Raw genomic sequence first — 13,029 nt, 5'->3', positions numbered from 1 at the left:
CAATTTTCTATGAAAATTATAACTAATATATTAGAATTTCGTTGGAATTTTTCATATCATTAATTAACTACTTCTTTTTCCAATTCATTATAGGAATGTTCCATATAAAATTTTGTAATTTATTAGTCAATATATACTAATAATATCTAATTAATTGGTATTACAAATTAAAGTAAATATGTACTTAAAAAGGGATCCGTCAAAATTTTGGCGGATCCACCGTTTTCAGCGTTTTGACCATGTCAAAACACTGAAAACTATGTTTAGTAAATGGCGGTTTGGAGCAGCGAATTTGTTCCAAACCGCCAAAATCTGAAACGCTGCTATGTGCAGCATTTCAGAATGGCGTTTTGGGCTTTTGCCCAAAATAAACTTAATTCTATTTTTCTAACTCTTTTGGTTAATAATAATTTTAATAAAAAAGCCTGACGCTTCTTTTTTCCTGCCCATCCGATGTTCCACATCGGATAGGCCAGAATGAATAAGGGGCGTTGAGCTCCCCTTTTCCTTCACATTATTATTATTATTATTTCCATAATGGGGAGCTCAACGCCTCCATTTCCTTCACATTTCGATGTGGGATCAAAGATCCCACATCAATTTTAGTTTTTTTTTTTTTTTTAGTAATTTTATTATTATTATTATTATTATTATTATTATTATTATTATTATTATTATTATTATTATTATTATTATTATTATTTTATTATTATTATTTTCATTATTATTATTATTATTATTATTATTATTATTATTATTATTATTATTATTATTATTATTATTATTATTACATCAATTTGTTTATTTTTATTAGTATTATTATTATTACCCTTTTGGTCATTTTACATATTAACCGCTAATCTAAACAGCTAATTTAACAAACATTTTTTTACAAATAACTAGTACAATTCGATGGTCAAACCCGCTAATACAATCCGTTATTTGATAACCGCTAATACAATCTGCTACCGCTAACCGCTGATAACCAAACAAGCCCATTATTAAATTTTTATATAAAGTTTTGTTACCAATTAAGCTTTATTAATTTTTTTACCAATTAATTAATATTCATTCTTCCAAAGGCTGAACCCCAACCAATTAACTAATATTCATATTTGTATAGATAACTGTACGGTAAGTAATATATTAGAATCGCATTTCTATTACGAAAATTAATACTCCGTATTATATATTCACTATAATTTTATATAGCATTATCTAATATATTAACACTGTTTTGAGGCTTTGGGCAAAATCATGAGGTATCTATTGAGGTTCGCCATACCGGGTAGTGCTGAAAAGACATTTGGTGGAAAGACAGTAGTTTTGGGCGGTGATTTTAGACAGATTCTTCTAGTTTTTCTGAAAGTAACGAGACCAATAGTTGTCGGAGCAACTATTAATTCTTCATACTTCTGGACAAATTGCAAGGTAATGGGGCTCGCGAAGAAGGTGCAAGGTATTGGGGCTCACGAAGAACTTGAGACTACGGAACTTAGCTTTAGAGGAAGATAGATAGACAGTTGATTGATTTTCAAAATGGATTGCAAACATCGGAGATGTGATTACAGGGTTTGAGATCGATATTTCGACATGGTTTCTGTTGAAGTGTGGACCCGATCCCATAGTAACTATAGTGGAAAGCACCTTCCCAAGCGCGAGATATGACATGCTTGATGAGTCGCACCTAGAAGTCCGGGCGATCCTCTCACCGACTTTAGATGTCGTTGATCAAATTAATCAGTACATGTGTGACATGAACACTGCAGGAGGTCGAACATAGTTAAGTTGTGAAAATCTATGATAACTACACACTTCTGAATTCTTAAATAGTTTGAGATTGTCTGGACTTCCTCATTATTCATTGACATTAAAGGTTGGTGCACCTGTTATGTTATTGCAGAACATAGACCACTCTCTTGGTCTTTGCAACGGTACGCGCCTCATCATCACAAGATTGACAGATCATATTGTCGAAACAAGAATAGTTAATGGGACACATCAAGAAAGCAAAGTTCTTATCCCCCGAATGTCTCTCACCCCTTTTGATATGAGATTGCCCTTCAAGTTCCAGCGTAAACAATTCCTGTTGATGCTCGCATATGCCATGACTATCAATAAAAGCCAGGGCCAAACACTAACTCACGTTGGGTTGTTGATGAAAAAATTGATCTTTCATCATGGTCAATTGTACGTGGCTTTATCCCGAGTCACCCATTCTGATGACCTGAAGGTTTTAGCTCTAAATGAGGATGGACAAAATTATGTTATTACTACCAATGTCGTCTATAAAGATGTTTTCAATAATGTGTAATTCAAACCAGTGATATTATCTTCTCTTTTTATACAAAGATGACAAAATTGCTATATATCTACCTAGAAAATATATATTACGTACAAATAATTTATATAACTAAGTTGCTAGACAACGAGCTAATTAGCCCAATTAATACAAATCTTAAACACTGATATATAAAGTCTCTAAAGTTTTAACACCATATACATATATCTACATGTTAGTTATTAATTGGACAATTATTTGCTCGAATTTAAGCAATGATAACATCAGAAAACATAATCGATCTAACTCAATTTTTCAATTGTATTATATGATATTCAATGTTATAATTTATGCAATTGTATATCGATCTAAATATTTTTAAAATATTATAACAAATTCATTCCGTAACGCACAATAATAATACAAGTTAGGAGTAATAGAAATTGCAATTTCTAGAAAAGCAAAAAAAGATAAAATAGAAAATGAAAAACAGTTTCAATCCATTCAGAATATATATATTGTATATATACATTAATACATATGACGATAATAGATTAAGGTTGGGGATTGAGACTGGAAAGGGTATCGAATTTCAAGCACAGGCGCAGGGATTATCCACCACCACGACGTCCTCCTCGCCACCGCTCCGGAAGTGCAGGTACCCCACGGAGAGGCCCACCACGATGGCGATCAGCACGCCGGCGTTGAACGACATGATGGCTAGCATCAGCATGTACCCGATCGCGGAGTTGACCCCGAAAAGCACAGCCCCGGCGAACCTCGCCGCATACCGGCGGCCACCCACGGTCGGGAGGGAGTAAAGGAGCGGCGCGTTGATGCGGCTCGGCTGAGACGGTGGCGGAACCGAGTTGGCGCCAGCGAAGCCCTTCTTGGCGCTGAGGGAGGAGATTAGCTTGAACCTCTGGCGGCCCTCCTCCATGTACTGGTAGAAGACGGCGAAGATGAGACAGGCCAGCAAGGTTAGGGTGTAGCTGGTCCAAGAATCGGTTTTCCAGAAATCGAACAAAAGGGTCACCTTTTTGCCCCAGTAGAAGGTCATGTGCATCATCTTTGCAGATCTGATGTGCTCTGACGATTCAAGAACTGAAATCGGAGAGAGGAGAGGAGTAGCCGGTAGGTTTGGTGACCGCCGGCCGCCGGGAAAGGAAGAGAGGGGAGTGGTGGTGGTGGAGTTGAATTCTTGAAGATAAGAAAGGGGATGCGTTAAGGAAGACGAATTGAAGCGAACAAAACATGTAATATAGGAATTTGTACCAAAAACGTTTGCGTGAATGTTACTGGAAATCCTACATCTAGAAATAGATTTTGGATTCTCTATAAAAACAACCCAGTTTGTTTTAAGGTGGTAAATTATAAAGAAAAAAACAATTAAATCTTAATAATTACAGTGTGAAAATTACACTGAATGTGGTGGATACTATTTTTTTTTTTAATTTAATAAGTCATTGAATTATTGTTGATTTATTCATTTATTATTTTATTTGATCAAGATGTGAGGTATTCGGAGCGAGGAAATTTTGCCTTGAAAGGCACGGAAGAGACTTTGGGTGTATGTGTCATTATCAAATGGTTCAAGTTGGAAATTTTGCATTTAATAAATAATTTGATTGTTGATAAGAGCTGATGAGGTCCATTCATTTAAGTACTTGGAAGCAAGTTAAGCTTAAATACCAATGGCTATTACAAATGATTAACGAGACAAGCAAGGGTCATATGTGTGATTTGAGATGTGACCGGAGATTGATTGGGAGGGTTGAGTGAGTTAATTTTTAGACTATTCTGTAAGTATTTTTTCTGTATACTTTTTTTTTGAAAGCCAACCAATGAATGATTGTATTAATGAATCAAAGATGCAATGCAGTCAGGTGGATATAATCCCAATACATAGTTTGATCCTGAATAAAATAGTTTGATCCTGAATAAAAGCTAATGAAGCTAACGTATGCGCATGCGCATTAATCTGCCTAGAAATATGATTTAACAAGACATAATTAAAAGACGAAATTAAATTCTTACATGGTCTACTATTACTCCAACATAGGACATTATGATAGTTGATCTCTGTCGTATAGCATTCCTGAGCTGTAAACAGTCTGTTTGAAGGGATACTGTTGTTATATTCTTCTCCAATAGCCAGGATAGAGCTTCCTTACATGCCAAAGCCTCCGCCATAAACGGCGACAAGCAATTCGGTAGTCTTCCATTTTTTGCCGCTAAGAAAGATCCCTCTGGAGACAGCAACACAATACCGTATGCAGCCTCTCCCGTGTCTTCCCGGTATCCCGCATCCACATAGCATCGTGGGATAGTGACGCCATTGTTGTCCGCCGTAGCTGCCGTTGGAGGTGATGTGCCGCGGCGTGCTACTTGCTGGTAGGAGTGTAGTACCCCCGTGGCCTGCCTCCAAGCCGCCGTAGGGTGCGGCAATGTGCCGTCCCATACGGCTGAATTTCTGCACCTTCATAAGCGATAAAGCAATGCTACCACGGCTGCACTTTGATCCTCTGTGAACATTGTAAGCACAATCGTTAGCCACTCGGGGAATGAGTTGACAACAATATTTGTTATTGGCAATCCTGAAATATTCCAAACATGTTTAGAATAATCACAATTGATGAATGTATGCATAACATTCTCATGTGCTAGCCCACACATTTGGCATGTGGGATCCACTTCCACCCTCTTTATAATTAAGTTGTTAGTTGTTGGAAGAACATCACAAATTGTTCTCCATAAAAAAGTCTTCCATTTTGGGGATATCTTCATTCCCCACATTTTAGTCCATTTCTCAAAATCCTCGGGTGAGTGATCATAAATACCCATAATGTTTCTGTAGGCATTTTTAACCGTATATATCCCATTGGGGTCATCGGGCCAATACCATGAGTCCTCATACCCCGGACTGACAGGTATCCTCAGTATTCTATTCACATCCTCCTCATCAAATAAATCTGCTAAAATATGTGACTCCTCATCAAATAAATCTGCTAAAATATGTGGGTCCCAGGTAGCAGTCTGTTCATCTATTAAACTTACCACTTTAGCATGCCTGAGCTCTACAGGCATATCAGTCTGTACCAAAGGGCTAGGATTATCAGGTAACCATGGGTGTCCCCATATTAGTGTCGTTTTACCATCCCCTATCCTCCTGCGCACCCGTGCCACCACCCTATCATGAGCTGCCATAATACTTCTCCATGAGTGGCTTGGGCATCGTCCTACCTTGGCATCAATAAAAGTGGTATTCGGATAGTACCTTGCCTTATAGACTTTTGCAACAAGTGTGTCTGGACTTGTGAGTAGACGCCATGCCTGCTTTCCCAACATTGCTAGATTAAAATTCTTGAGATCTTTAAATCCCATTCCTCCATATTTCTTTGGGATACTCAGCTTATCCCAAGCTTTCCAGTGTATTCCTCTATCCATACCAGTGCCCCACTAATACTTGTTCATTGTTCTCTGGATTGATAAACACACCGTGTCCGGAATCAAGAAGACACTCATTGAAAAGGTAGGCATAGATTGTGCCACGCTTTTCAATAGAATTTCCTTCCCTGCCTGTGTCAGAAATTTCTTGTTCCATGAGCTAATTCTCTGTTTTATCTTATCCTCAATATATGAGGACACTGCCCTCTTATTTCTCCCCACAAAAGATGGTAACCCCAGATATTTCCCAAAGTTGGGTGCCTGGTCTACCTGTAAGCAATTTGCCACCACTTCCCTGTCCTCCACACTGGTATTTCTGCTAAAACAGACACTGGACTTGTGATAGTTCACCTTCTGTCCTGATAGCTCCTCATATCGTCCCAAGCACTGTTTAATTACTTCTGCCTCCCTATCATCTGCTTTAAAAAATAATAGGCTATCATCTGCAAAAAATAGATGTGATATCTGTGGGGCTCCCCTAGCAACTCTGCAGCCATGTATTAAGCCAGTTATTTGCGCTCTTTGCAATAACATAGATAACCCTTCAGCATATATGAGAAATAAATATGGAGACAATGGATCTCCCTGTCGTAGTCCCCTGGCTGGCGTTACACCCCCACTATTAACACCATTAATCAGGATGTTATATTGGACAGTAGTAACGCACTGCATCAACAAATTAATCCACCGGTCATCAAAACCCATTACCTCCAACATTCTTCTCAGAAATTGTCATTCCATCCTATCATATGCCTTGGCCATATCCAACTTCAATGCCGCCCACCCCTTCCTACCACACTGCTTTCTATTTAAATAATGCCCCACCTTTGCAGCTATTAAAATATTATCAGTAATAAGTATCCCAGGAATAAAAGCACTCTGGGCCTCTGAGATGAGGTTCCCCATAAGTGGTTTCATCCTATTGGCTATTACCTTTGCCATGATTCTGTACAGAACATTACTCAGTGCTATTGGTCTCATATCAGCTACCGTTTCAGGCACATCTTTCTTCGAAATTAAAACCACATTAGTATCATTCAATCCCTCAGGAAGTGAGCCCGAATTTAAACAATTCACAATAAATTCAGACACATCTCCCCCTACAATATCCCAATATTCCTGGTAGAACTCAGGGTTCATACCATCCGGTCCTGATGCTTTATCAGGAAACATTGCAAATAAAGCACTCCTGACCTCCTCTATTTCAAACTGGCGAAGGAGCATAGTGTTCTGCTCACTAGTCACACGGGGGGTAAAATTATCAAACATGGGATCCTCACATTCAGTGTTTGATGATGTAAAAATAGCAGCATAATACTCCAAAACAACTTTCCTCATATTTTCCCCATCCACCCATGCACCCACATCATTTTTTAATCTAGGAATATAATTTTTCCTTCTACGAGCAGAAGCGTACCTGTGATAGAATTTGGTATTGCAATCTGTACCATGCAGCCAGTGCTGTTTCGCCCGCTGCCTCCAAAATACATCCTCCTGCATCTCCAATTGTCCCAGTCTCTCCTCTAGATCGCGAAACTCGGCCAATGCAGCCGAATCCTGTCTGTGACGCAGCTCATCCTGTTCTTTTCTCAATTGCTTTATACGGTCACCAAATTTATGCCAATGCTCCCCACCCCACCGCATTAGCCTTCCTCCACAATGCTGCTGACAAATCAACAGCCCCTTATCCCTACTATCCTGCCAGGCAGTCTCCACTACCCCCGACAACCATCATCATGAACCCATGCCATCTCAAAGCGAAACCGTTTCGGTCCCCCATATCTGCGGCCCCGTATAGTATCAGTGTTCAGGAAGAGAGCAGAGTGATCAAATTTTCGGGTTAGAATATTTTCAACACACGCCTCAGTATGCAAAGTAGTCCATCGTGTAGACACCAACACCTTATCCAGCCTTTCCTCCAACCACCTATCAGTCCCTTTCCCCTTCTCCCATGTAAACTGGTGACCTCGCATTGGCAATTGGACAAGTCCACAATTGTATACAGTATCTCCAGAGCCTCTCAGTAGACTATCCGGGTGGGGATTCCCCCCTCTCTTCTCGCGCTGGTATAACAAATCATTAAAGTCTCCCAAAGCCACCCAAGGCAGTGTAGACTTGTCCTTTAAACCACTCAACAATTGCCATGCCTCCCTGCGTCTATGCCTCTGTGGGAACCCATAGAAACATGTCATACGCCATACCTTCTCCCTTATTGCTACCTCCACATCCACATAATTCTTTGGATAACTCAACAGCCTAGCAGTATTGATCTTTTTCCATAATAATGCTAAGCCACCCCCTCTCCTATCTGGATCCACATAGAACAGACCCTCAAAACCAATCTTAATACGTAATCTTTCTGCATGACTCCGATCTACTTTAGTTTCCATTAAGTAGACGAAATCGGGCTTCTTACGGGACACCATGTCCACCACTTCACGAACTGTCTGTGGATTGCCCAAGCCACGACAGTTCCAGCTTATTGTACTCATTGAGATGGGCGGGCCTGACCACCAGGACCCGCCGTAAATCCGTTTTTTGAGAACTCAGACATCACCACATTCCCTGCATCCATCCTTATACTGCCACCATCCACCCCATCCCCCCTCCTTCTCTTAGAGGCCGCTACCACCACCCCCTCACCCGCCCTCTCTTCCCCAACCCGTGCTCCCCCTCCACCCGCAACATCACCCAAAGCCGTACCTCCCATCTTTCCATCCCCTCCCCTCCCATCACACTCCTCCCCTTCCCATCTAGCGGTACAACCATGGATCCCCCACTTGTCTTGGCCCCCGGCTACCTCCCCCCGCCTTCAGGTCCGCCGTATAGGGAAATTTATCCGCAGTGAGCCCTGATTTCCTTGCCAGCTTACAAAATTTATAGGCATGCCCCAGTAAACCACAATGAAAGCAAAAATTATGTAAGCGTTCGTACTGGAAATTTACCCAGCAGCTTGTCTTATCTCGCTTAATAAGTTTCATCCTCTGTTTTAGTGGCTTATCCACCGGTATTGATACACGGACCCGGTGAAACGTCTTCCATGGTGCACCCGGATAACGATCATCAACTTTTACAAATGAACCAATAAAATTGGCTGCTTGCTCAAGAACCGCTTCAGAAGTATATCCCAACGGTAAGTCATATAGTTGTACCCACATATCCACCGAGTTTAACTTAACCGCTGCCGGCCTTGTACCAGATTCCACTTGTTTACAAACGAGGGTGCTATTATCAAAAGACCACGGCCCTTCATCCAGGACCCTCTGCATATCCGTTTCATCATAAAAGATGAACATAAACAATCCCGGTTGAATCTCCGTAACCTGCATACCCCACACCGGTTGCCAAACAGAGGCCATCACATGCCGCATGTACTCCAACTTCACCACCTTTGTCGTCAAGAACCTACCGACACACACCCACTGCCGTTCCTCCTCCTCCGCCACTACTCCAACGCCCTCCCCCACCAGCTCAAATCTGATCTCCTCCTCCTCCTCCAACGCTATATCGCCCCAACATTGTGTTAAGCGCTCTATGACCTCATCCGCCCGTTTGAGCGCCGGAGGTCCATCATCGATCTCATGCACCGTCGGATCCATCAGCCTGCTCGGCGCAGCAGTAGCCCTTGTCGTCGTTAACCCTCCCAGCAGTAGCTTTCGTCCGTGAACGACAAAGAGAAAGCAAGAAAAAATCGAAACCCTAGGAGAAACCCTAGCAAGGAGGCAGAACTCTAGAGAGGATTTCTAGAGAGAGATTTCGCGTATCTATTTTTTTTCCTGTATAGCCTTCTTTGTGGTTGACAAGATGGTTCTGCTCCTTCCTCTAGAAGGATTCGGTGCATGCAAGTGGATGGACTTATCCCTTTGATGTCTGCAATTGTCCACCCAATGGCAGTTTTGTGTTCTTTTAGCACTTGGACAAGTTTTTCCTCTTCTATTGCAGAAAGTTTAGTTGAAATTATGACTGACAATGTTTTATTTTCTCCTAAGAAAGCATATTTAAAGTGTTTGGGAAGGGGTTTCAACTCAGGGATAGGTTCCTGCACGACAAATGGTAACAATTTTTTGATAGAGACAAGTAAAGCCATATAAGAAACATTATTTTGTTGGTGCAATTTAGGACAATGATTCAATGATGCAATAACTTCATGTAAATTGTCACTCCGAGCAAACTCATTATTTCCTTTTTCAAGGTGTTCACAAATAACAACTTCCAAGTTATCTTCACCATTAAATTCAAAAACTTCTTCAACCAATGAATCAATAATATCAACAGAATAAGCAGAGTTATCACCCCCAGGGTATTTCACAGCGTCATAAATATTGAATGTAACAACATTACCATCAAATTCCATAGTAAGTGTACCACTGTGAATATCAATTTTTGTTTTTGCAGTTTTTAAAAATGGTCTCCCTAACAGAATAAGTGCAGAATGATCATTATTTTCCATATCTAGCACATAGAAATCAGTAGGGAAGATTAAATTATTAACTTGCAACAATACATCTTCAATTACACCCCTGGGGTATGCATTAGACCTATCAGCCAACTGGATAACTACATTAGTTTCATTCAAAGGTCCAAGTTTTAAAGAAACATAGACAGAATATGGCATAACATTAATAGATGCTCCTAAGTCTAGCATGGCTTTCTCAAGTTTAGTATCGCCTATCATACAAGGAATAGTAAACATACTTGGATCCTTGCATTTTTCAGGAAGCTTGCTTTGAATCACAGCAGAAACATTCTTACCCATTAGCACTTTCTCACCTTTTTTTGACTTTTGTTTCATTTTTTGTTGTACACAACTCCTTTAAGAATTTAGCATATCTAGGAACTTGTTTTATTGCATCAAGTAATGGAATATTCACTTCACAATTTTTGAAAGTTTCATATAACTCTTCATCTTTCGTTCCTTTAATAGATTTTGACAAAGCTTGAGGGAATGGGGGAACTAGTTCATAATTAGAAAGATTGGGAGACTTACCTTGAGAATTTTCATTGTTGCTAGTTCCCTCTTCTTCTTGGTTCACTGATGGGGTAGCAATCGCAGGACCTTCAATTTCCTTACCACTTCTCAGCACAATTGCACTTGCATTTTCTCTTGGATTAACCACCGTTTGAGAGGGTAGTTTGCCAAAACTCTGTGCTTCCAACCGACTTACCATAGGTTCTAGTTGGCCCATCTGTCTTTCCAAGTTCTGAATACTAGCATTTGTTTCTTGAATACTAGCTCTTGTTTCTTGTTGGAATTGTTATGTTTCTTGCTGAAACTGCAAAGTGTTAGTAGCAAGAGATTTAACAATATCTTCAAGGTTCATACCTGAGCTACAGCTTTGGACTGGTTGCTGTTTGGAAGGAAATGGTTGTCTATACTGCTGAAAATTGGGATGATTCTGAACAATCTGGTTCCCTTGTGAGTTTCCATAGCTAAGGTTCGGGTGATCCCTGCATCCAAGATTATATTTATTAGAAAACGGATCATACTTACCTTGAGGTTGTCCAGGAAAACCTCCATCCATGTTAACTTGTTCAATAGGTTCTTATTGAAGAGTTGGGTAGGCATCAGTTTGGTGTCCAATTACCGAACAGATTCCACATGTGTTTACAGTTTGCATATTGCCTACAGCTAATTGACGAACAAGAGTAGTTAAACCAGAAATTTGTTGTTCAAGAGCAGAAATATTTACCTTGTAATTTTGCATTTCCTTATTTTTAATCAAATTAACTGGATTAACCAACTGATGAAATGAACTGACTGATTCAACGATGAACTCAGTCAGTAAGGCAGATCATTGAGATGTTTATAGAAAGAGGTAACGGCACAAAGCAACACACAAGATGTTTACCCAGTTCGATACAATGTGTATCTACGTCCGGGGGACGATCACATAGGCGTCCAATCCACTAAATCATAATCCAATGTACAAAGGTAGAGAAACAATAATCTCACCCAAGTGTCCCACACAAGGTACGTACCCAGTCTACACATGTTTAGTGGATTGTTGAAGGTGGAGAGCCATGCATACAGAAGTCCAATGAAATCCCTTCACTTGGAGAGCCAATTCTGATGCAGTCCACTTCAATGACGCTCTTCTCGGTTGTTCCCACAACTGTGTGATCATAGTGTCCTTTCGTTTAAGCAACAATAATTCTTCTCAAGTTCTTCATCATAATCACCATGAACATGTTGTATTGAGAAGATGCATGATAATCAAAGATCTGATCTCATAAAACTGGTTTGGATTGTTTCTTCCTTCTTAAAAGCGTAATCCTAATTCTTGTCGAATAAGAGTACTTATAGTTCCATAGTAAGAACACTCTCCATAGATATCTTTGATTGTAGATGGTAGGACAATATTTGAAGAATGTAATCTTAAAGATTCGGTCCATACCTTTCCAAGACAGATACTCTGATCTTCTTTCCAATTCTGTCTTCTTTAAACCGCGTACAGCCTTTAAGGAAACAGCTTCCTAAAACAGATCTTCAGTGTCAGTCCTTCTGTTGTTGTATCTGATTGATCAGTCCTCTGTAGAACAAAACCGACACTAAGCTAATCATATCTTAGTTTGCCATAATAATATTGCCAATTATAAGTTGGGGTTTTTTGAGCAATTAAAACACTAACAAACTCCCCCTTTGGCTATTATTTGGCAAAACAACTCGACTACGTATAAAGACACAAACTGAAAGAACTAAGATAGGCTAGCATAAAAACCAAACCAAATATCTGATTACAAAGCATAGCGGAAATAAAACACAGCATACAAGTCATGCTGAATCAAAACAACAGTCATAAACATTCTTCAAACAAAAAAAAAAGTGATGCCATCACAATCAACGCCCAGCCAGGGCCAGAAGGTACACAAAAACACATAAACACTCCCCCTGAGTTCATACTCCCCCTTTTTGCCAATGATAGCCAAAGTATGATCAAGCATTGGAGGGAGTCTCACTGTCAGACTTCGCATGTTCAGTAGCAACAGATTCAGACAAGCTTAAACGAAGAAGAACGGTGGCCAATTCAGTACGAGCCCCTGTCAGCTGTTTCGCAATTATGCCGTGAATATTCTCAAGCTCAGAGACCCTTGTCTTCAACTAAATAGAAAGTTGGAGATCCCTTGCATGCGGCGAATCATCAGCCACTGTATCAGCTTCAGAATTGGAGGGAGCAATCACCAGTGTAACATCACAAATATGGTCTCCAGTCAAAAGTCGACGGTCAACAGTATAGAGTAGAGTCGGACTGATCACCTCACTAGGCATTGGCTCAAGGCCCTGAGTTGTTAGAACTCCAAAA

At 40.2% G+C, this 13,029-nt stretch overlaps 3 protein-coding genes across 3 annotated transcripts; 1 reads left to right on the top strand and 2 right to left on the bottom strand.

Annotated features, from left to right (window-relative positions):
- Nucleotides 1-1,257: 1,257 nt before the first annotated feature.
- On the top strand, nt 1,258-1,783 carry LOC109189298. Its single transcript, XM_019340089.1, has 2 exons — nt 1,258-1,459; nt 1,572-1,783. Exons 1-2 carry the CDS (start codon nt 1,258-1,260, stop codon nt 1,781-1,783), a joined length of 414 nt encoding a protein of 137 aa, XP_019195634.1.
- Nucleotides 1,784-2,752: 969 nt separating this feature from the next.
- On the bottom strand, nt 2,753-3,576 carry LOC109189295 (copper transporter 5.1-like). The gene has a single exon (XM_019340087.1). It carries the CDS (start codon nt 3,348-3,350, stop codon nt 2,874-2,876), a length of 477 nt encoding a protein of 158 aa, XP_019195632.1. The 5' UTR covers nt 3,351-3,576; the 3' UTR covers nt 2,753-2,873.
- A 4,905-nt stretch (nt 3,577-8,481) lies between these two features.
- LOC109189296 lies at nt 8,482-9,327 on the bottom strand. Its single transcript, XM_019340088.1, has one exon. It carries the CDS (start codon nt 9,325-9,327, stop codon nt 8,482-8,484), a length of 846 nt encoding a protein of 281 aa, XP_019195633.1.
- Between the last annotated feature and the right edge of the window lie 3,702 nt (nt 9,328-13,029).

This window comes from Ipomoea nil, unplaced genomic scaffold (assembly GCF_001879475.1).
Source record: "Ipomoea nil cultivar Tokyo-kokei standard unplaced genomic scaffold, Asagao_1.1 scaffold1525, whole genome shotgun sequence".
In the NCBI taxonomy this organism is placed as follows: Eukaryota; Viridiplantae; Streptophyta; class Magnoliopsida; order Solanales; family Convolvulaceae; genus Ipomoea; species Ipomoea nil.
Note: the sequence above shows the minus strand (reverse complement) of the source record. Positions and strands in the feature narration are given on the sequence as shown.

What these genes read in the sequence shown, in the direction of transcription:
- LOC109189298 (XM_019340089.1), top strand. Translation starts at nt 1,258, where the DNA reads ATGAGGTATCTATTGAGGTTCGCCATACCGGGTAGTGCTGAAAAGACA. An exon ending in GCTCGCGAAGAAGGTGCAAG is followed by an intron (nt 1,460 to 1,571) that starts GTATTGGGGCTC and finishes ATGTGATTACAG; the next exon opens with GGTTTGAGATCGATATTTCG.
- LOC109189295 (XM_019340087.1), bottom strand. Translation starts at nt 3,350, where the DNA reads ATGATGCACATGACCTTCTACTGGGGCAAAAAGGTGACCCTTTTGTTC.
- LOC109189296 (XM_019340088.1), bottom strand. Translation starts at nt 9,327, where the DNA reads ATGGATCCGACGGTGCATGAGATCGATGATGGACCTCCGGCGCTCAAA.